The sequence below is a fragment of the Gambusia affinis genome, linkage group LG01 (assembly GCF_019740435.1).
Source record: "Gambusia affinis linkage group LG01, SWU_Gaff_1.0, whole genome shotgun sequence".
In the NCBI taxonomy this organism is placed as follows: domain Eukaryota; kingdom Metazoa; phylum Chordata; class Actinopteri; order Cyprinodontiformes; family Poeciliidae; genus Gambusia; species Gambusia affinis.
Genome location: NC_057868.1, coordinates 17061538 through 17085486, shown reverse-complemented (window position 1 = coordinate 17085486; position 23949 = coordinate 17061538). Strand labels below are relative to the sequence as shown.

The 23949-nt window shown below is 40.3% G+C and overlaps 1 protein-coding gene across 1 annotated transcript in view; it reads right to left on the bottom strand.

Moving 5' to 3' along the window:
• Positions 1-21633, bottom strand: part of ntsr1 (neurotensin receptor 1 (high affinity)) — an 89571-nt gene extending 67938 nt beyond the window's left edge. The window contains exons 1-2 of the mRNA XM_044116020.1: positions 20884-21633; positions 812-1013 (exon numbers count right to left, since the gene is read on the bottom strand). Of these exons, the coding sequence (XP_043971955.1) occupies positions 812-1013; positions 20884-21552 (871 nt within the window). The 5' untranslated portion in view covers positions 21553-21633. The remainder of the gene's footprint in view (positions 1-811; positions 1014-20883) is intronic.
• Between the last annotated feature and the right edge of the window lie 2316 nt (positions 21634-23949).

Here is a 23949-nt window from a genome sequence, read left to right as displayed (position 1 = left end):
TCAAACGGTGCTGCCAAGCAACCGTTACATCTTTGTGCTGTTCAGCTACATTTGAACGAAGCATCTTGATTGTGTTTTGTGGAGACACTATATTTATGTCTAAGTTTTAAAGACACTCAAAGGTGCTATAATAGACTTATAAAGATTAAAAACAATAGTTATTACAAAATAAGAACTAGTTAAACATGTTGTTGTTAGCATGTTAAAGAAGGTCTGAAGTCTTTGAAGAGACCACAACCACTGATCGCCAAAATCCACAAACACCAGCAGCCCATAGAGGATCCTGGTCTGAATGCAGGTTGAACAGCCACTTTCCTGTGCTCAGAATTTCAACAGGGCTTCTCTGCAGACAATACAGGAAATATAAAAGGAATTCATGGGCCTGTGACAAGGAATCTTTGTCTGCTCCGTTTTCACCCACCTGTGAGAGTATCGGTCACACAGACATAGACTTTATTGTTATTCAGCAGCACATTTTTCAATATGTTGAGCAAAAGTTTGCTGAATGGCAAAAAATGAAAAACCCAAAGATTCATTGTAAAGCCAAATCTTACCTTACTTACATTTCAAATGGCTCCCACCATTTTCTCACACTTTGATTGTGAAACATTTTCAACTAAAACTTGTTTTACCCTAAAGTCCTGATTTGCTTTTGATAACTAAAGGTGAGCTCAAGGATTCAAAAAGACGCAGTTGCAACAGTTGAGACTTGAAAGGAAGAAGAAAATCTGTCACCTGACGACAAAAGTATTTTTGATGTCTTCAAAAGTCTTTTTGTGGATTTTTAAGTTTTTAAACAGTTTGTACTTACGGAGGACGAGAACTCCATGGCGAAGCGACTGAGCGCGGTTGGATTCCACTGTGACGTTCAGCATGGTGGGATTTCCCCTGGTGATGGACATGCGGTGGTCTTGCTCGGCTTCCTGGAACATCCGCAGCAGCTGATTGGCTATGACCCCATTGAGCACGGAAATGGCAACCATCGGCAACACAAAGGACAGGAATGCATTTACCTGTTTAAGAAAGGGCAACACATTAAAGACCGGTTGAGTTAGTCTGGACAAATACTAGGTGACATTATCATTACTCAGATAACAGTTAAAACCAGAAGTTCGACATTAAATAGGACAAACCTTTTTCAGTACCAAGTCGGTTAGCATGATCAAAATAATCTATACTGGCTATAAGAGGGAGAATGGTGAGGAAAATTTTACATACACATTTACATGCACTAAAAGTGCCATGCCTTTAATCAAATATGGACGTTTGTTGAAAATAAGTTGGACTTTTCAGTCACCAAATTAATGTTTCGAACAGACAATGGCCCTGTGTATACAGCCAAATTAGTTACAAAGTGGCTTAAGGACAACAAAGTTAATGTTTTGGAATGGTCTTTACAAAGCTCTGATCTCAGACCAATAGAAAATTTCTGGGCAGAGAGCAGGAATCTGGAAACCATTCACAACAAATGTCTCAAGGTACTTTACAAAAAAACATTGCTTCAATTCAATCATACACACAGTCCAAACAGAGCAGTAAGCTGTCAAAGTAGCTCAAAATGTTTCTATAGAAACACAGCAGATTGCATCAAGTCAGTGACCATTACACCAATTGTTTCAGGAGGAAAGAGTACAAATTATAGCAAACTACTTTAAACTGTGAAAGGATAGCCCAAGTTTACCCCAAGTTATTTAGTTTTAAAGGCAATTTTATTGAATATGAAAGAAATGTACGTCGACTTCTGACTTTAGAAGATAGCAATAAAAATAAACACGTCTCTTTGTTTTAGCATTTAGCTGAATGACAAAACTAATTAAAAAATTTTTTTTAAATGGCTGGTTTGATTGGTTTGAGAAGATTAGTGTTACTTTGGTGGTGAATAACTGCATTATTATTATTATTATTATTATTATTATTATTATTATTATTATTATTATTATTAGTTGAGAACCGGGGGATTTTCTGTTTCCTGCTGCTTCCCTCTTCATCCACTAGATGGTGCCTAGAGGCTGCTACACCTTGGAGGGCGTGCCGCTGACTCAGGTCAGCACACCTGTGATTCATCATCTAATCATCCAGGAGTATATGAGGAGCAGGGTGCCAGCACGACGCCTGAGAGTTTGCTAGTTATGGTACTCTGCGCCCCTCTGAGCTAGCTCTATGTGTTTCTCTGAAGTTACTTCTGGTAATTAATCCTTGTTGCCTCTCTCTCTCTCAGGTGTTTCCTTGTGACGCCTTGGAAATTCCTCTGTGTAGTAGTGATGGGCAAATGAAGCCTCATGAAGCAATGAAGCTTCCGGCCCATTGCTTTGCCCAAAAGTTCATCACTCGATGCTTCATTCATTTCTCACTAGTGACACCTGCTGGTGAAGCTGTGACAGCCTTGTTACTCAGACAGGCATATTTAAAAACAATTAGTAAATGCAATATTGTCACAAAGGTTTTGTCAAACTCACGTTTAGTAACAGGAGAGTCAATTAAATCCTATTTAACTAATCTATTTTAGTTATTAAAATTATTTGTTGCCAATCCTAATGGCTGTTTTCTTCTGTCATTGACTGATTTAACAGTAGACATTTGTTTTGGTGTACTCGGAGTGCAGTGCTTGTTGGGGCAGACAGTTTTCTTCGAGTTTTGATTTGCCTCCTGAAAAACTTTCTATTGGCTCTCTGATCTGATCCCTTATATTTTTACTCATAAGCCAGAATTTTACTCATCCAACAGCTTTAAGTCTGTTTCTGCTGTGCAAGACTGATATATTTTTGCAGAACAAAGAAATAGTGGAAATTTCAAGAAGGTGAAAATTTTAGAGGTGAAGGGTTTAATTATTGTTATTTAAGAATCTTGTGAATCATCATCTCAAGTATTCCCAGATGTCAGATTTTTTCTTCTTGCTGGCTCCTTTTCAATCAAGTTTATTTGTGTAGCACATTTCAGCAACGATGCAGTGTCAAAATGTTTTACTTAATAAAAACACATAAATATAAAGTCATAAAATATGCCACAATCAACCATTGAGAAAACTGGTAACAAACATTACACTTTGATGAGTGTCATCATCAAAATCATTAATACACATGAACTATAAAAGGTTCCTTTTATTTCGGCCACTTATGAAGACAAATACTCCACTCATGCGATCAAGCAGCGACTCATCACGCTTTTATTTTGAAAACCGACACGCAAAATGAAGCAGTCACGTGACCCATGCAATGCGAGGCCTCGCTAATTGCCAGTCACGTGGTTTTCAGCAAGACGACACAAGCCTCGAAGCCTGGCTTCAGATAGACCATCACTACTGTGTAGCTCAAGTCCTGGCTTTCTGAATTTCTTCCCTCGTGATGCCGTGGATTGTTACCCACTGGTTGCTCGAGTCTCTTCTTCTTCTCAGTATATCTTCAATAAACAGTTCCTGGGTTCTCAGCTGGCAGTCGGTTCGCTCCTCGTTCCTCCACACCTGAATTTACCTGTCCGCCCTCCACTGCAGTTTCTAGATCTACCTGCAAAGATCTCACTCCGTCAAGATCTCACACTGGAACCCCAATCGCTTCAAGGACACCCACAAAGAGACCTTACCCCAGAAACCACGGTATTACCTTAATGGCGGAAGTTTATCTTCATCTCAAGTAAGATCAGCCTGATTCTTCCTGAATTTCCACTTTCCGACAACCTCAAACTCACCATGTCTTTGTCACTGCTCTTCACAATACAGGCGACCCTGGTTGCCAACCCCAAGGACAAGAACTCCACAATCTTACTTTTCCTCATTGTTAAAATAAACTTATTTATCTGATCATCTGTTCTCCTGATGTTCTGTAAATGGATAATGAGACCAGGACCCATCATGACATTATTAGTCTGTAACAGTAGGAGACTGGAGAAGAGGTGCAAAGTGGATTAATCTTTTTCTCCAGTAAATCTATAACTTATGTTATTAGCATTAACATATATCAACATTCTGTATGCGCTCCCATTTTAAGTATTGCTACTGTCATTACTATAATTTAGATTATTTTTTTTTATTAGCCTGATTTTTGATTTATTTTTTGGTGCTCCTCCCCCCAGGTTCTTGGTGCTCAGCGCGTGATCCAGGAAAGGCAGGACAAAAAAATACATTATGGTATAAAATGTCAAGTTTTGATTGTATTTATTTTATCCTTAATAACTTGGCCTTAGTGTTATAGGTTGGATTGTTTCTGACAGTTGACAATCGTTCACTGGTGAAAGGCTCCAGCTCTCCATGACCCTGGCAAAGACTGGAAGAGTGGAGAAAATAAAGTGGCAATTTGAATTTTAGAAGGAGCCTGCTTCAGGTTTGATCTGCCGTCTTTAGCAGTTGTAGGAGGAGGTGGGTTGGTTAGGGTGACCAAACGTCCGTATTTCACGTCCTGTCCCGGGCGTCCCGGGATATTTTTAGAAAGTGAGGAAATATCTTGTTTTTTGTAGGACCCGGTCCAACGTGTCGTGAATTCTTCTCTCTCCCCCCCCCCGCTGAAAGGTGTCCCGATTTTCCCAAATGAAAATATGGTCACCCTAGGGTTGGTTATTAACAGATTATTTCTCTGAAATGAAGACTGATATCAAATACAACTTATACATCAGTAATAGTTAATATATTTGACTTCACTCAGTGTTCAGTACCAGATACCAGTTTCAGAATAAAATCACCTGCAGATTTCAGACCAGGACAGAGAGAAGAAGAATAAAAACTTTGGATGGTGCATTTCTGACAATGAACTGATGCTTCCTTTTCATACAATTTAAGAAGATATTATTTTCAAGAAAACACTTGGAAAAACTGGGAGAGGGAGAAGAGAAGAGATAACAGAAAGGCTGGATGATGTGGTTGAAAAATGTATCACAATATAAAATACTAAATATACTGCTAGTCTGGTTGCATCACCTTATGCCTTTTATCCAGTTATTACTCCATGAATTTGTCGTTTATTTTTAAGCAGCTATGAGGCACGGTGGCGAAACATAAAACTGCTGCTGCGCAAGGTACTCGGTAGGTTGTTGCTAGGTAACCACAGAGTGATTGAGATAATTGACACCACCAGCCTAGCTTAACTCGCTGTGAGAGGCTGAGCGGACAAAGCCTTTCCTCTGCCTACATCCCCCAGAATGCCATGCGGTTCAGGATTGTAACGCATGGATGTTGATCATATCTCCATCTCAACATATATTGTCAATGATTTATTGTCCAGTCCTAGTTGAATGTGTTCAAAATGTTGGTGTTTCGTGGAGATTGTGAGTATTATAATACTCACAATCTTTAACAAAATACATTAAAGATTGAGGTTGTAGTGAGTCAAAGTGAGAAAAAGCTGAAAGGCTTTGCTGCTGATGGAAACTAACAAAGGGCATGTGCAAAGGAGATTAGTGAAAGCCAAGAAAGAAAAAGGACAAGGAGGGAAGGCAATGAGGAGGTGAAAGCCAGACAGGAGTCATGGCAGCTACGATGAAGCTGGCTGTCTGATTAAAATGTGTACAGATGTGTCAAGTGGTAATTAGGTTAGGCAACTGCGTAATCAATGCACCTGCAATGGCCTTCCCATCATTCCTTCCCGACAGCATTCCCTTAAATACGTGACTCAGACAGGCGCAGACTCAGACGGGCCGATGTTGTTTTCAAGGGGATAATCACGGATGAAAAATTTTAATGGTCTTAATGAACAAGGTGGCTGACTTCGGAAGTTTTCCTTTCCTCCTGGACTCTGATGACTGATTGTAGCTGAAAGGGAGAAGGGGGAGAGGAGGTGGGACCTGCAAGGTGAGCTCTGGTTTCTCTGCAAGAGCCAAATTCCAGCTGAGTGGGAAGAAAATCACAAAAAGCAGCCAAGAAAGCTGGTAGATGTGGATAATTAGGAATGAAGTGGAAGGAAACTGAGATATTAGACAGATTTAATGGGTGGAGGATGAAGGAGCAAGCAGTGAAAATGAGTGTTTTTTTAGATTTTACATTCATTAAAAGAAAAAGTCAATGTAAGGTCAGAAAGACTTGAAATGGACCACCGCTGGTCCCCTTAAGACTTGAATGTCACTGTGTCAGCAGACATCTGGGAGTCATAAACACAGATTACTTAATGGGTTCAGGAACCATTGGTCTGATTTATCTCTGTCACTCCAGATTTATAAGGAACAGGTTGTGGGTCATCATGTCTTCTGTTGGCCTCCAACAATAGCTGCATTTCCACTGACTGTAAACATGTGAAATTACAAAAATACAACACGACAATTTTCAAAATACTCACAAGTTTTTTTATGCTAGGATGAGGCGGTTCTTTTGGCCTTATCAAAATGATTGTCTTTTTGCAAAACTGCAATGGAAACACATTTTCCACATCACGAGTCGTGATTTTAGTTGCATTTTTTATTCTGTGGAAAAAACTCAATTGTGAAATTGCATTTTGTAGACTTTAGTGGAATAGCAGTAAAGTTTTGTGCACAGTGGTAATGCAAACTATTGTTTAAGGAGAAGGCAACAGTAGTCATCTACTTAATAAAACACTTCGTATTTATTTATTGTTCTTTTGAAACACGGGTTTATATAAGCTGGTCAGAATAGTTCGCCCTCTACAAAGCATAATGTTACAATATATTTTTCAATTTGTTTTCTTTTTCCTGTAAATAAAAATTAAACTGAACAAAATTCTCTCCTGTAATAAAGCGTCCCCCATATTCAGGTTACACTAGCAGATCATTTACAGCATAGAGTGCTGATAAACTACAGCTAATGTGTACGATGATCTGGAATTTCTGTTTTGCATTTTTCCTCTGATAAGTTTACTTGAATTATGTACCGCTGCAGAAATCCCCTGCCCCCTGACTGAACCAGATTTTGAGAGCCCTGCTGGACTGGAAAGAACAAATTTTTTCTTCAATCACCAACTTTAGCCTTCCCTGACCTTTAAAACAAAGGTGTAGTTCAGTTCGGTTAAACCAGCCAGCTCCACAAAGCCTGCCAGTAGAATATGATCCAGGGTGCAAAATTAAGTCCTCAACTCAGTTTTTGCACTTTGGTGAGTCTTTAAATGATTGTTTTTTCAGTCCGCTATATAAATTCTGAGCAGACACAGGAGATTCACCCAGGAAACTTGCTAAGCCTGATGGGAGGGCTGCTAGGGATGTCCACTAAGCAGCCTACCATGTTCTTGTGTAGAAAAATTTGTAAAACCTACAGAAATATCGAAAGTACACGAGAAGACATCAAGATTTGGAAATAATAGTGTGTGAGGACAGGTAAAGGGATGACGCAATTGGTTCACACCCCCTCACGTCCAGTTCAGTGTGTCAACTATAAACCTCGCCTAATCTGTTTTTACAGTTACTGGTGTTGAAAAAAACAAAAACAAAGGATGCTTAGTTTGGTGGGGGCAGGTAAAGCCTGCTGGCTTTATGATCAGACCCATGCAAAAACCCAAACTACTAATGTTGTTGTCCACTAGAAGATCCTAAAGGAAAACATTCGTCCATACAAGCCTGAGTGCTGTAAGGTTGCACAGCAGGAAAATAATTCAAAGCACACCAGAAAGTTCACTTCTGAGTGGTTCTGATAAAAATCCAGCAAAATGAAGGTTTTTGAAGCGGCCAAGTCAAAGTGCAGACCTACATCTGATTGAGATGCTGTGTTGTGACCATAAATCCGCTGGTCATATTATGACAACCCTTCATTTTGGCTGTACAGATGTTTTCACAGAACTGTTTATCTCATTGTAACGTATCCCTGGAAACAGCCCGGTGGATGGATGTCCTTTACTGACACGGCAATTTTCTGAACTATAAACATGCAGAGTGAAAGAAACAGACCTGTTATTGAGTTTTACATGAATACTGAAGTGTTTTAATGGATCGAGCTTTTGAACCATTAGCACCATCACCAGCGTCTTAACACTGCTCTTCTTTATTAGTCTTTGTAACATTAACAGAGTTAATGAGTTGTTTACAGATGTTCACATGTTTCAGAAGAATCTGCAACAGTAGGCCTTAACTATACAAAGGTAATACAAAATATGGAGAAATAATGACTTTACTTCACCTGTCAGTGATCAGTTGTTTCTATTTCTTTTAGTGTTGTTAAGTCTTATTCAAGATTTTACGGGTAGTGGCTCCTCTGTGTTGTTGGGATGGAGGTCAATTCTTAGCTTTGTTTCAGTGAGTGGTTAATTAGTGCTGAGAATGCAGGAATTTGACGTTGGGTAATGATGTTGATATTGCTGATTGTCGAGACAATAAGCTCAAAGGCTGCAACCACCATCGGAAGAAGCAATTATTGAAGACAGAGTTATGCTCACACTGCTGTTATGATGGTAAAAGACAAAATGCAGACAGAGCTAAACAGACAAATGATTAAGAATAATGAAGACATGTACTCGGGGTTTCAGTGTAACACCAAATGAAGTCAAATGTGTGAAATGCGTACATTTGTTTTACACAGAAACACAGTCCCACTCGCCTCCTCCTAGGACGACGTTTACACACTGGACATAGATTTCTTTTTGATTGTACCCCCACTCAGTTTCAGCCTGGATCAGTATTACATCACATATGAGACGGGATGTGCTCTGTTGGTGTTAACAGCCAGGGAGCTGCCTGTATGAATGATGCAGCATTAATATTCGCCTCTTTGCAGGAATCATTCTCAAGCGGTCCTTTCTATATAAGACCTTAGGTCAGTGTTTTAGCTCAAAACCAAAATGTAAAACATGGTCAGGTGCAACAAAATGACTCAAAAATATGCACGTCTATTGGCTCACCAAATAAATCTAAGGTTTGTGAGATGTGAAAGGTAACTCAAATCTTTACATATATGTGGATAAATCACATATTTGAGTCAATCTTTCATGCAAAATACAGTCTGCACTTCAAGTCAAAGTGCAGACTTATATTATTGCCAGGATTATGGTTAGAAAAGCTCTCGAGTTCAGAGTGTCAGACTTCCAGTCATTTGGGCCATGCAGACTGTTTCTCTTTTAAAATATTTAAAAAGAGAAACATATTTTAAATATTCTCTTACATAAATCTTGATGAAAGGTGCTGTACAGGATTGCCACAGCTATGTATAATAGTAGCTTTGCCTTTCGTTCCTCTGCTTTCTGTGGGCACATTTTATTCTGGTGGCTCTGACAAGTCCATGAATACCTGCAATCCTCATGTCAAACAGGAGCTGGGAGGCAAAGAATGTAATACGTTCAAACCTGAGAGACATGCAGCAGATATCACTGGGTCCAGGAATCGAACCCGCGACGAGGACGAGGACTCAAGGCCTCAAGGCCTCCAAACATGGGTCACGCTCTTACGACAGGAGGGGGGGTAGGGCGTTGTGAGGATCGAGAGCAATGCCGTTGTCTCTTCTTACACATTCTTACACATTCAGCTGCCACCGGCCCTGGTGTAGGACTGTCCTCAGAGCCGCACACGGCGAACCGACCGCGGACAGACGGAGACGGGTTTTGGGGTTTTGGGGGGTTTTCTGATTACGAATTCTTGAATTTCAGAAAGGGTAGATTTTCAAACCTGAAAAGAATACATCTTTTACTGAGGCATAACACGTCTTGCGCATGTTGGTGCGCAAGACATAACTGACAGCATCCGGTTTAGGATTTACAAAATAAAAGCTCCTCCAGACTCAATACATAGAACGGACATAATTAATTATTTCTTGCGCAGCCCGGTACCAATTGGTCCATGGACCAGTACCGGACTGCGGCCCGGTGGTTAGTGCAACAAAATGCGTACGCATTATTTATTTATTTATTTTTTTCCCCACCAGGGGGTCCTTTTTGTGGGCTCTTGTGTCCCTTTTTTTCATAGTAGGCTGACAGGAAAGGGGGAAGACATGCGGCAAATGTCGTTGGGTCCGGGAATCGAACCCGCGACGGCCGCATCAAGGACTGAGGGCCTCCAAACGTGGGGCGCGCTAATCTCTACGCCACCGGAGCACGCCCCCGCATTATTTATTTTAATTGTATGTTTTGTTTTGTGTTTGCTTTAAGACTGTAAGTCGGTTTGTGAATAACATTATTACTAAGTCAGGTTTCCTGGGGAAACCGCAAGTAGGGGTGACATTTCCTAATTCTCTTGATGTACCATAAATTTTATTGCTTATTTATATTTCCAGTTCTCTAAACATCCAAATAAGCAACAAATACCCAGGCTTTAATGTTGTATTCTGGTTCTTGTTTTTGACATAAAAACATATTTTTATGTCACAAGACATAAAAATGAGACGCTGCTTCATTTACTATTTCTTTGTGCTATTTTTTTAATCTTTCCATGCCTGAGATGGGTCACAAACTAACATTGTAGATTATTAATAAGAAAAAACACTAAACATTAGCTGATGGATAAAACGTTAAAGCTAAAGTCATCCATGTGGAAGTGTTATTAAAGTATCTGTTAGACAACATTGTTTTCTCCTGAGGATCTCGTCCCTGGTGATCCGCCTGACCCGAGACTTTGTGTGTAAATAAATGGTATTCATCTCACACTCAGCAGGGAATAATCCAAATATTTAAACATTTCTGACAGTGTTTAAACCAAAGTCTTTCTTCAGCTAAATACAGCGCGTCCTGTGCTGTTTTACAGTTTCCAGCAGAAACAATCAGTGACGTTAATGAACCTGGTTTCTGTCTGGTTTTGTGTCTAACATGAGCAACGCAGAACTCAATGCATTTAACAATATCCACAGGAAGCTTTGTAATCCTTTTGTCAACCTGTTCAAATGGAAAGCCAGACAGGTGGAATAAACAGCAGTGAAAAAAGCTTACAAGAAAAACTCACTGGAGAAAAAGTGGAAGAAAACAATTTCAGCTGCTCTGTTCTCTGTTCAGTTGAAATTGAAAGATCAATTTCAACTGTTTTCCCAATCAGAGTATGAAAAGCAGATCTGTCCTCTTGAAATGTTATCTGTAAGCAATCAGAAAATACTATTCTAGCATGCATCCTTACACCATTTCAGAAAAATGATTTTATAAGTATTTTATATTTATTATGATTAAATAATAATATAATATTATTATTATATAATAATATATATAATAATAATACTTTTTTTTACTTTTTAAAAGTAAAATATATTACTTTTAAATAGGTAGTTTTGAATTTTGGACTTGAACTCCCTGCTTTTCATGGTGACTGCTGTTTAGTTCATACTGCGACTGGGGCCTTGTTTCTCCATCTATGTATTTTCTGTTTAAACTATTAGAAAAGATTTCCAACGCTTGTTTTTTTTTTTCTTTTGCTGCTGTGACATCCATCCTAAAATGTGACTTCAAAACCGAGGTATGTCTAGATTTCTAGAGCTGCCACCTTGTTAGACTGCTGGAACATGTGAACATTTGTTCAGTATATTTAAAAAAAAAAAAAAAAAAGCCAAACACCCAAAGGTGGTGTTTTATGAAAATACCTTTTCAAATTTTCAGTAATGTGTCGACGGTAAATGTATGTGTGGGTGTTTTTATTTTAGGCATTTTGTTTGGTGTGTTCTGACGAAGCAAGAGTGAACTAGTTAGATAGAAAGAGCTTTTCTGAGGCTGTAAAAAACACAATATAATGGATTGTGAACATGATAAGAGTCTTATAATGGGCCTGATGAATTTAATGTGCTTCTTGCAAAAAAAGAGTAATTTATTTTCAAATACATCACCTCGGCCTTTGTTCCTATGTCTCAAAACCATGATCAGGGTTTAGATGCAGCTCTTCCATTCAGTGAATGTGCTGTTTTCCCTCTCTGGCTGATTGAGGGCTCTGACTTGAGCTGCTTTTTATACACACAGCCATTCTGTTAGGTAGGTGAACCAACCAGACCTGGGCCGAGTTGTCTCAGTAAGGCCATACAGGAGGACAGTGAGCTGACTGTAGCCCTGGCGAATCTTTAAAGAAAAGTCTCAAGAAGTCACTGCATTCTGTCCCAACTGACATAACTTTGATGTTTAGCAGATCCCTTAGAGTTGAAATCACTGAAACAGTAAGGAGACGTTTTTGGCTTGGGCTTAACAACGAGGAGACACTCAGGGGTTCAGTCCACCAGAACTTAAAAAAGGACAAATCTTAATAATCAGTCTCACTTAAAATAGCTAAACGACAACTTTTCAAAGTGAGTATAACACTTTTGAAAACACAGAGTATATCACCTGGAAAGAAGGACAACAGAAAATAGGACATAGAATTAAAATTAAGTGGAATTACCTCTAATTGATATGCTCTAATCAGCATGTTTAAAGGTGTGGTACACCACAGAGAGCTCAGCAGTTCAGTGCAGCGACAAACATCCACAGTTGTATCTCCTACTAAGGTCACGTTACAGACACCAAGCAACCGGTCATGACTGCTTTTTGGCTGCAGGTAGATGCAGGAGTACAGAGAGAAAAACCAGACATGCATGAGGAAAACATAACATTACACACATCAAAACCCCAGCTCACACTAAAACCACCTTCCCTCACCGCAAAATTATTCATGCTCCTACACCTGTTCACATTTTGTCACAACCACAAAACGTCAATGTATTCACTGAAATCTGGTATGTTCTCACACCCTGTGGTCAAGTACTTTGTTCGATTGGGGACCAAAATTGCAACATTTGAAGTTGACTTTCACACTGCACTGTCAAACCGACCAAACTCACTGGACAGCCTGGTCCCGCCTTGTTTATAGTGGCGATGTACCAGGATTCACCGACGGAAACGACACAAAAATCTGTGAAGAAGATATTAAGCGCAACTTCATTGTTCACAAAATGTAAACGACAATGAAGTGGTGTCAGAATTAAGCAGCTTTAGGGTTTCTCTTTTGTCCTAAAAGAGAAAAAAACAGGAGCCATTTCAACTGCAAATGTTTAACTTGCATGCTTGTTTTAGTAGTATTTACACAGAATACCCTGTGAATTAGTTCACTTCATGCTTTTGGAGAGGTTTCTGGTCCACTTGCCATTCACGTGAAATCAAACTGCACCAGAAAAAACTTCAACCGAACCGAGACCCAGGTTTGAAGACAGACTAAATTTTCCTTTTCTTTTTGGTCTGCATCTGCGTATTACTATGCATTGTGTAAAGCAGGTCGGGATATAAAATGATATTCCAAGCTTTTAGAAATTACCTTACAATTTAGTCATTAAATTGTAAGGTAATATAAGTATTGCCTTCCTTTGAAGTAAGGTAAAAGCTAGACCTAAATCCCAGACTTAGGCTGATAAGTGGCAAGACGGTCTTAGTCCATACTGATTGAGCTTGAGCTTGTTTTTACATGGATATGGACTAAATTTCAGTCTATAGATTACGTAAATCCGGTCCCAAGTCCCAAGAAGACCTGCTGGAAAAATGCTAACACTGTTGAAACTAACGCCACTCGGAGAGAAAAAAAACATGTATCGTAACCAAGCAAAGAAGGAATAATGTAGAAGTCTTTCCTCACGGATGAACTGGAAGGTTTACAGTTCAAACTCACCATGCTGCACAAACAACTCGCTCCCTTGCATCACAGCATGAGGCCACTTAATGTTGCAAAGGCAAACAAGCCCAAAAGTGCACAGGCTTCTCTCTAAGTGCACACTGAAGCGACGGAATAAAAACATTTATCTAACAGGAACATATACAGAAACTATAGGAACTGGAGAAAGGAACTACGCTTTCAATAATTCTCACATATGCAGATCATAAAAGACAGTTCCACAGTTTCTAATTTTTTGGGTTTGACTGTTTTCTTAATTGGGCTGTAAAATTTGCTACTGAGTTAAAGCAGGTCTGGCTACTAAATCTGAGTCCATATTTTCCACAGAATATTTTTCAAGAAGATGTTATTCATCTGTCAAAATAACATGTATGTCATACATGTTTCGTCAAGAGTGAGAGGAAGTCAGCACACCATTCTGGGGGACCAAAATTGCCATATTTGTAGTTCACTTTCACACTGCACTGTCAAACCGACCAAACTCACTGGCGTTTGGTACATCTGGAAAAGACAGCACTCACGCCCAAACATGGACACTCCAAGCACAAAAGCCTCGGTCAGGAAACCAGAGACCTTCTTCCTGCGCCACTGAACTGCCCAAAGAAACATCAGTACGTTCAAAAGACAATTCTTCTCTGCTGTTAAGACGCAGAAATGGAACCACTGGACATAGATAGTTTACTGAAGTCGCCTTGTTGATGATGATTACGTTTACTTTTAAAGCAGTATTCCTGTTTGTGGAGCACAGACATGTTTCTCCGAAAAGTTTGAAGATTTCTGTAATACGTTTTATTCCCTCCTTCATCGTTGTCACAATAAAATACCACAAAATAATGTGTTTACATATTAAGTCCATTAAGCAGGCCAAGGCTTTGTTCTACGGTACTACACCAACACTCTTAAGGTGCTGAGAGTAAACATTTAGAAACTGTCCCGTCGTCCAGACTGGACTCGAGGTACAACACCGAAAACGTCCACAAGAAGTGGAAGAGCACATGGTGCTTCTTGAAGAAGTTTAGGGATTTCAGTCTTTGCTGCAAACATCTTAAAAAAGGCCAGATTTATCAAAAAGAAAATAATCTGAATAAAATATGTATAAAAAAACTATTTAAAGCTGAGGACCAGACACACAAGAAACCCAAGACAATGCCACAGGAAGAAAAGACATGGGATAACTAAGAAGAGAAAACCATATAGCTTCTGGAGTTTAGACCAGTAGAGAGACGAGAGTCCATTTGTGGAGTCTGGGTTTGATAGTTACCAGGACAACAGTACTTCTGACTCGTTTCCACTAGTGGCTGCTCACCGCTGCTAGATTAAGCTGCACTCAGTTATATGGGGTTTCCATTAGTAACAGCCATAGGATCCAAGCCCCTGTATTTGAAACCTTTGTCACTTTGCTTCCAAGCGTGCTGGAACTAGGGGCTGATTGGCTAGGGGCTAGAGTCACTGGTTGCATCCAAAGGACAAAATTTGACCCACCATTTGTCAAAACTGTCTCACTGCTCGCAGTCTTTTCTGGCTCTCTTCCTTGACATTGACATTGTTTGGTTGTGTTGTGTTTGTATTACATGCAGATCACATTTAGCTACTTTTATGACACTGGGACTGTTCATCTAAAAGACAACCCCACCCAGCAAAGCAGTAATTAAAAACCACCAGAGCCCCACAGTGGGAAAAGGACTTTGGTGACTTCACCGGGTCTAGAATCAAATGGGATACTGACGTAGGGCCGTTCTTCAGGAGTTGAGCTCAGACTAATTAGTTCCAGAGAAAAGAATTCTTAATGCTCCAGCATAACAATATATATTAGATCATTTTCATCCTCTTGTTGTGAGATGAATAACTTTAGTATGGAATAACTTGATTGGCCAGAGTTCTAACCTCAAAGTGACAGAAAACATCTGGGATGAATTAGAGGGGAGCTTGTGACACAGTCCTTCATCAGTGTCTGACCTTACAAATGCTCTTTGCAAGGTTAGGAGAATGTCAAGTGTCATCGTTGCCAGACATGTTTCTCAGAAGAGCTGAAGCTGTCAGACCTGCAGAATACTGCAGAATACTTTTGGCAAAGAAGAAACGTATTTATCAACATCAACCTGGGAGGGGACAAGCAGATCAGTACCAGGCAACGTGGTGAATCCAAATTAAACTGCACTGGTATTTCATGAATTAATAACACATCTAATTATCAGGAACAGACTGAAGAATGATCTATATATTAGCAGCAGGAATTAACTGGCCAGGCAGGGACAGAAATCATCACAGCCAGGCCACATATCCAGTCAGCTTTCCACTGACTGACTGCATGATAATGATGACAAATGTGTGTTTGTGTTTGTGTGTGTACTTGTATTTACTACATAGAAGACCACTTATACTCACAAGGGGAGGTCATTAGTGAAATGTAAGGACCTGTTCCTGGTTCTCGCTTTTTTTTTCTTTTTTTTTTTGCAGTCTACTAGTTAGGTGCAGAGACATGGTGAGAATTATATTTCGGCTTAAGGGGCATATGGAATAATTTTTTAGCTTAATCAAGCAACTATGTTGTCTTCTGCACACTGGTTTATTGGTCAGCCAATTTATCTGTGCCAATTCCCTCTTTTGGAAGATTGGTGGCCGATACTTACATGTTCAGCTGATCTCCCAAAATTATCCATCTCAGCAAAAGTAAAAAAAATCCCCCACTGTTCTCTTCTGCTCTCCCATGAGAGAGATATGACTGATCCACCAGATCATCTCTGCATATTAGCAGTTAGCAATGGTCTCCCCACTGTTGCCAAATCAGTAACGATTAAGAGAGAAAAAAAAAAAAAACTAAAATTGGAATTGGCAGGACAGGCTTTTAAAAGATTGGCCAGAAAATTGCAATCAGTGCACCCCAACTTCTGTTGTGGTAGAAATGCGGCACATATCAAATATGACATAAAAGAATTTTGACTTTGTAATTTAATGCCATGGAATTGGTTCTCTGTCTCTTTAAAATCTCTGGCTCTTTCTGAAACTCCACCTTCAGAAAGTCATCACAACATGGCTCCTCTATTAACCCTTTAACAGCATTTTCATCAGCGTTGCACTGAGAGGTTGCTCTATCATGAGTACAGCAGATGTGCAGTTCCACCACATGTTTGCTAGTTGCTTCTGGCTAGTCTGAAGGAGCTGAGAGGTGGAGGGCTGCTCTGTGAGGCAGAAGGTCAGAAGCTTGGACACAGAGCTGTGCCTTGAAGGTGGCATTAAGTCCACCCAGGCGTTTTAAACAGCTGAATGGTTGCCAAGGGAGATCAAGGGATTTCTTTCACATGCATGAAGAGAATCAAAGCAACACCCCAGGAAAGTTTTTGATGAGAAAATAACATTATGACATGATGTAAGGCTCAAAAAAGTCAATTTTGCAGAATGCAAACCCTTTTAATGTTAGGAACAAATGATTAGGGGTTAGGGGAAACTGGGTTAGGGGAAACTGTCTGGGTTAGACATAAATGGAGTTAATAAAATAAACTAAAGTCAACACAAAGTTCCCATTTTGATGGAATTACAAGGAGGTGTGTGTGTGTGTGCGTGTGTGTGTGTGCGTGTGCGTGGGTGTGTGTGTGTGTGTGCGGGTGTGTGTGTGCGTGTGCGTGGGTGTGTGTGTGTGTGTGCGGGTGTGTGTGTGTGTGTGCGTGTGTGTGTGTGCGTGTGCGTGGGTGTGTGTGTGTGTGTGCGGGTGTGTGTGTGTGTGTTTGGAGTGTGTGCCTAATTTCTTTATTCTTGTTTAATAACTGTTGCTTGTGTCTGTCTCTGTCAAATATCCTATTTGCAGCTGTTGTGAAAATGGCACTCAACATACAACCGTGACGCCTGGTCAAAGCTTAAAATGATAGTAATTAACCACAGCTGAGACGAATTGCTTATTTATCTCTTATTTTTCTGCTTTTAGCATTAGAGTAAGACCCAAGCATAATAATAACTGTCAGATGTATCGTCTTAGTTAGGTTGAATCTAGTTGATCCACAACAGATGAGGGGCGAGTGCAGGAACAACTCAGGATGAGAGAGAAACAGTGTCTATTATTTTAAACACAGATTCACACGCAGGACTTTATCGATCAGAGTAGACTGACATGAACTGTCAGGTCAGACAGAGAGGAAAAGGAAAGAAGCAACATGCATGCAGTGTATGCAGACGCTGATTTCTTTGAGGAAAAAAGAAAAGAAAACTGTCACATTCATATCCTTTCCTGGATTCCAATTATCATCACTATCACTATCAGAATCTATGATACAACGTTTTATATGCAGGTATCTTCAAGTGCCATCTACTGGAAGAGGCAGCCACAGCAGGTAAGACAGGAAGTGTTAAAGTGTGAGTTAAACTGACTTCCATCAGCCTCTGTTGTCTGACTATCAGCGAATGAAAAGCTGCACTTGCTGTGTTATTTTACAGAACTTGTCTTTTACTGTCCTCTCATTGCTTTACAGCTGATTTTGTCTCTTAATTATTCTCCATCGATACTTACAAAAAACTAAGACGAACAAAGCATGACATGTGCCCACCTTAGTTCATTCCAAACAGATATTTAACTTTTCCACAATTAATAAGTGCCAACCCTGGAAACGTCAGGATTTTGTTTTTAACTAAAATAGTCATTTTCCAAGTGTTGCATGTCTGACAGCCACAAGTCTGGTTTTCAGAGGGAATTCTCGATCCGCTGCATTATTTATTTTTGCCATTTACGGCACAGATTAAGCAGCGAAAGAAGTCAAGATGGCTGGACTATCACCCCCGAGCAGAGTTCACTCTGTGCTCCTATTAATCCATCCTCTATCTTCCTCCATCCCCTCTGCACTTTGTCTTTCCAAGCATCTACAAGCCTGGTGAGGCACACATGTACCGTCTCGCCGCTCAAAGTTACTGATTGTTGTGGAAAGAGGCTAAATGCGTGGCGCCTCTGGTGCTAAATCCAGCAGGCACAACCTGTCAGTGCATGCAAGCATCAGAAACACATGCACTCTTAGAAAATTCTGCGCAAGGTATTGGCTTGGTCACTGATTCTTCTGTAGAATTAATGTTTTGGAAGAGATTTTCTTCTATGAAGCGAAAATATATGCTTGTGCCTTTTCTATGTAGACATTTAACCAAAGCAACCTAGAATACAATCGTTGAGCAATGCTGCAGCTCCAGTTGGTGGTTATTATGTTGACATGGTGAATAGAAGGAGAAGAACAAAGACGAGACAGAAGGAATGAGGGGACGAGGCAAACAGCGTGTTGATGCAGAGGAGCAAATTGGCACAAAGTTGCAGAAGAAAAAACTGTGGCAGTATTTTATCTAGTCATCTCAGCAATTTATAATCCAGCAAAGCAACATACTGTGTTTCTCAGCTAATCTTAAACCATCAATGACAAATTAAGACTTTAAAGAGAGACGAAAAGCAGTGGAAAGTCTCCATTAAAGTGTGACGAACATTTGGGTTAGAACTATAAATTGGTCACAGATGCAATAGATATTCAGTCCTGTCATAAAGTTATCAAGACTTCCAGTCTCGGTACTGTCATACAGCCTGAACTCTAACCCTACCTGTGTGGATGTGCCATAAGTTTCTCCAGCTGAATAGAAACAAAATTGAAGTAATTGTCTTTGGAGCAAAAGAAGAACAATCAAAAGTTGGTTATTAGAGCTGGAAACTAGTGATCAGGCCTGAAATCTGAGTGTAGCGATGGACTCTGACCTGAACCTTCAGAGACACATGAAGACAGTTAGGTCTGACTAACAAATAAATCCTCCAGCTGCACCTGTCCAGTACGCTGCTGCTGCTGCCGTTCTGACTAAAACCAGGAAGACAGAGCACATCACACCAGTTCTAAAGTCCTTCCACTGGCTCCCTTTAGCTCAGAGAATAGACTTTAAAATACTGTTAGTAAATTCTTAATGTATTGTTATGCCAAACCGTTCAGTGGTTTATAAACTATCACTCTTGCTTTTAAGTCAGCGCAATGTAAAGATGGTAGGAAGAGGAAACAGGATAAGAGGAGAAGCAGCTGCAGCTGTGGCATTAAACAGACAAAAATGTGAGACCAAGAGAGGGAGATATGAAGACAGGCATGAATCAAAAACTCATTATATGCCACATCTGTTACTCGGTGGCCTCTGAAGCCACCCAAAGGTCACTGAAACCTACTGAATTTTTAAAGCGGAGTTCTTTATAAGCAGAATGGATTTTATAAAACATAGTAAATTTGAGATATCTTTACAAACTCCTTACATGTTAGATCTTATTGTACTAATGTGTGAGCAAATTTGTTTGTTTGGCCAAAACAACTTGGGTATTATTAGTTATTATTCTACACAATAATAATTTTAAAATTTCAAATTTCATATCATATGAGTCATTTGAAAATTCCCACCATTCAATACAGAGGACACACAGTCCTCTGTATTCTTAGTGAAATTCTCTCACTCCTCTCATGGGAGGTTTGTACTCTTGCCATCTGGTTGAAAATATTGCTTCATTAAAGAAAGAAAAGACAAAATGTACTTTAATATTCATTCACCATGGTAATAAGAATGCTAATTACACAATAACAATTTGATTACAAAAGAAAAGGTTTTCAGATCTCCAAAGCTAAATATGTTATTTTTCACATTAGTTAAGGATTTCTTAAGGGACTTTCTATTTAAAGATTATAATAAACACCTGCAGGCCATAACTTTCTTGGTAAAAATCTAAACCAATCATTAATCAAAAAGCCCATTTCTGCTCTCTATGTGAAGCTTGATGCTTAAATTCAGATTGTCTTATGCAACTGGTGTCATGAAGGAGCCTGTTTTAAAACTACAATAGAAGTTTTGAATAATATTGTATACAAAAGAGAGCAGACATTTTTTAATCATTACAATAAATACAATCAAATTTCAACTCCTTATCGACTAATCTTAGAAGTGAACAAAACAGCTTTATCACACCTCTAGCATCCTTTCAGCTCCTTAAATCATTTTCTTCACTTTAGATAAAAAATAAAAAAATAAAAAAAATCATGATTTTTTAAAATATGTTGATGAAGTTTGAAACAATTATTACAACTATTACATAACATTGTAAATTCCTGCGCAGTCTTCTGACGGCACACATCGGAGCGCGAACTGGAATCAGACACACAGCCGTGCGTAAAGCCTTCACTCCACACTTTAACCACAAATTTCATCATTGCATTCCTCCATCTTTCACAACACACACTCCGTCCTTTCACAGGCGGTTATTCTGGAAGTTCTGATGTGTAAATATTTGCAGTGAATATCTCGGGGTCCATAACTCTCGCTGCGCAAAGACCAGTAGCTGAGACGGAAGCGCAAAGCCCCTCACACCCAGCAGCTGAAAGCGCACACACACCCGGACACGCACCCACACACACACACACACACACGCACGCACACACACACACCATCTCCACCCACCTGCAGCACGGTCTTCATGGTGACAGCGGAGACGATGGTGGTGCAGATCTTCTCCCCTTTGCGGGTCATTTGGCCCATGATGAAGAGCATCGGAGTGGCGAGCGCGAAGGACGCGATCCACATGGCGCTGATAAGCTTCTTAGTGCGGCTCCGGGACATGATGCTCTTCGCTTTGAACGGGTGGCAGATGGCCATGTAGCGCTCCACGCTCAGGCTGGCGATGTTGAGCGCGGTGGCGTAGGAGCAGCTGTCCCGCAGGAAGTAGTAGCCCCTGCACACGGCGTCCCCGAACACCCACGGGTGGTGGAACCAGATGAAATTGTAGAGCTCGATGGGCATGGAGAGGACGAGGATGAGCAGGTCCGACACGGCCAGGCTGGCCAGGTGGTAGTGCACGGTGCTCTGGAGGTTCTGCAGGCTCTTTTTGCTCAGCAGGGTGTAGAGGGTGACGGAGTTCCCCAGAGAGCCGACGGCGAACAGAGCCACGTAGATGACGGTGACTATCACCTTGGAGTAGATGTCGGTGTTCACCTCCAGGTCTTCTTCCTCCGCTCTGGGAGCGCCCGTGTCGTTCCCAATGGGAGACAGCGACTTGTTCCCAAACAGCCGCTGCGTCAGCGCGCCAAAGCCGGCCAGGTTGCCTTCCGAGAGCGTGAAGTTTAAATCCATTCTGCTTTTAAATATGAAGCATCCAAGGATCGCGATCTGTGCGCTGATCCGTGAGCTGCTGCTGCTTGAGAAAAGCCGAACCGATGCGTGGAGGTCGGAGCGCGGCTGCTTTTATATTTGGCACAGCAGGGAGGCGCGCTCGCTATTGGCGCCGCTTTGATGACGCGTGGACATTTAGTGAGAGTTTCATCTGTGAACGGGCAGATTATCAATACATTTAATAAAGTTGCTCCAGTGGCGGAACTAGACTTTTAGCAAGAGGTGGATGTTGCAGTTATTTTTATTTTTTATTTTTTTAATGTGGGACTTTTAAAAAAAAGCACCCAGGGTCTTTGATGCCCTACTTTTGATGAGTTAATTACATAGATTTTAACACGTTCAAAATATTAACACCATTATTTGAGTAATCTAAATAACAGATTCAAAACAACACATGTCTTAGTTGAGCTCATATTTATTTCATCACTTAGACAAAGGGATTTTGGAACTGGAAATGTCTCTTCTTTCATTCATCAATGGCTTTTGATTAAAAATGTGATTTCAGTTAGTTAATTACAGACCCTGCAATTAACTCGATTAAAAATCCGAACCCAGTCCCACCACTAAAAAATAAAAATAAAAATAAATAAATACCTGATTGAGTTCTTTTTCAGCCCAATCTTAGATTATGAAGAAGCAGAGAACAATCTCAAGCATTTGAAGAAATTTGCCTTTTAAGATCTTTCTCTTCTCATCTAAAAGGACTTAATTTAATAATGCAGAGGCATTTTAATTAAGAAGGGATTTTGCAGGTTATTCCTCTCTTCCTCTGTCGCAGAAATGCAGAGAAATTATGTCAGACGACAACCGTATAGAGCTCACCTCAATGCATCACAATGTGCACAGGACTTCATTTGTGGCTGGTTCTCCTTTGCTAATGATCCACTCACAGCGTGCAGAGATATTATCACTGGACGGGAAGAGAGGAATTGTTGCTCTAACGGTTACTTGGCAATAGCCATGCAGCACCGTTCAAACCAGTGTTGCAAAGCAGCTCTGCCTCTTTACCGCCAACAAACCCAACAGAAAACAGGTTGTTTCTTCCACGCTCTTTAGCAGCCAGCGGTGTGTTTGCCGCTCATCCCATGCTGTGGAAAACTTCATTTCTTTTACTGGGCAGGACTCTCGCCTGCGAGCACACACTTAATCATGTTTATTGCATCCACACACAAATGGTTCTCGCCCACGGTGAGGCACCTGTTTGGGGGCTGCAGGTAAGGTCTTCCGAGAGATTCACGGCCGCTGATAATTTTTCAAACTGATGCACAAGAAATCTGTCTACCTGAAGGCTTTTGTTTGTCTCTGGGAAACGCAAATACACATGATATTGAAAGACACTGTTTCCAGGACATTTTGTGGTTAAAGAGTAGTCGACATTTTTGTCCCTCATCTTCACAGTTGTTCAAGGTTCTTTCATTCTCTCTAAATGAAATTATGGCAGCAGAGAAGAAAAATAGAGCATGTTGGGTCGAAAATGAAATTTAAAAGCTTAGGAAAGGTTGCTCTGCGCAATGTGTTGATGCACAATTTCAGTGCAAGGTTAAAAACAATGCAGATTTTAAAGAATGACTGCTGGGGTATGAGTTGAGAAGAAAGTTGTTTTTGTTTTTACTTAAGTGAGCTGAGGAACTCTGTTTAACATTTCTTTTGTCCACTGTCCATGAGTAAACACTGTTGTAGCAGTAACGCAGATGCAAAGTGAAAAGTTATTAGTTTATAACAAATTGAAACTTTATGTATATCTTATTTTTTTTCCCAGGCTACGGGTGTACTGTTCCTTGCCTTGCAGTGTGTGATGGTGTGGGTGGTAAAACACACGCAATAAATCACATTTACTGAAGCGCAAAGTCTTTGTCCACATTACACCCTTCATCCCAGTAAACACATTTAAATGGGAGAGTCTGCTACTGCATCCGGACAAGAGAAAGTGTTTTGTTGTAACCGCAGTCTACAGATGCCCTTTGTGATCAAATGCGTATGAGTTGAATATGAAGTTGGCTGAAAATGATAATCAGAAAGTAGGTCAGGCTGTGCTGCTGTCGGAGGGCCTCCGAGAGTTTAACCTGCTCAACTGAGGGAATCTTCATCAGAGCAGACAGTTTCTGTATTGTGCAGCAAAAGACAAAAGTGCAACTAATCGCCCCGTGAAAGCGTAAACCTAAATTTTGGAAAACTCCAACAAACTGGGTGGAACCAAGAGGCGGAGAGACACGGCCGAGTTCAGGGATGAGTGGGAGAAGCTGGAGGAAAGAGGCACTTAGAAACTTTATCGTTATGTTTTGTGATTTTTCAATACACCTCTAAAGACCTTATGTGTGTGAGTATATATATATATATATATATATATATATATATATA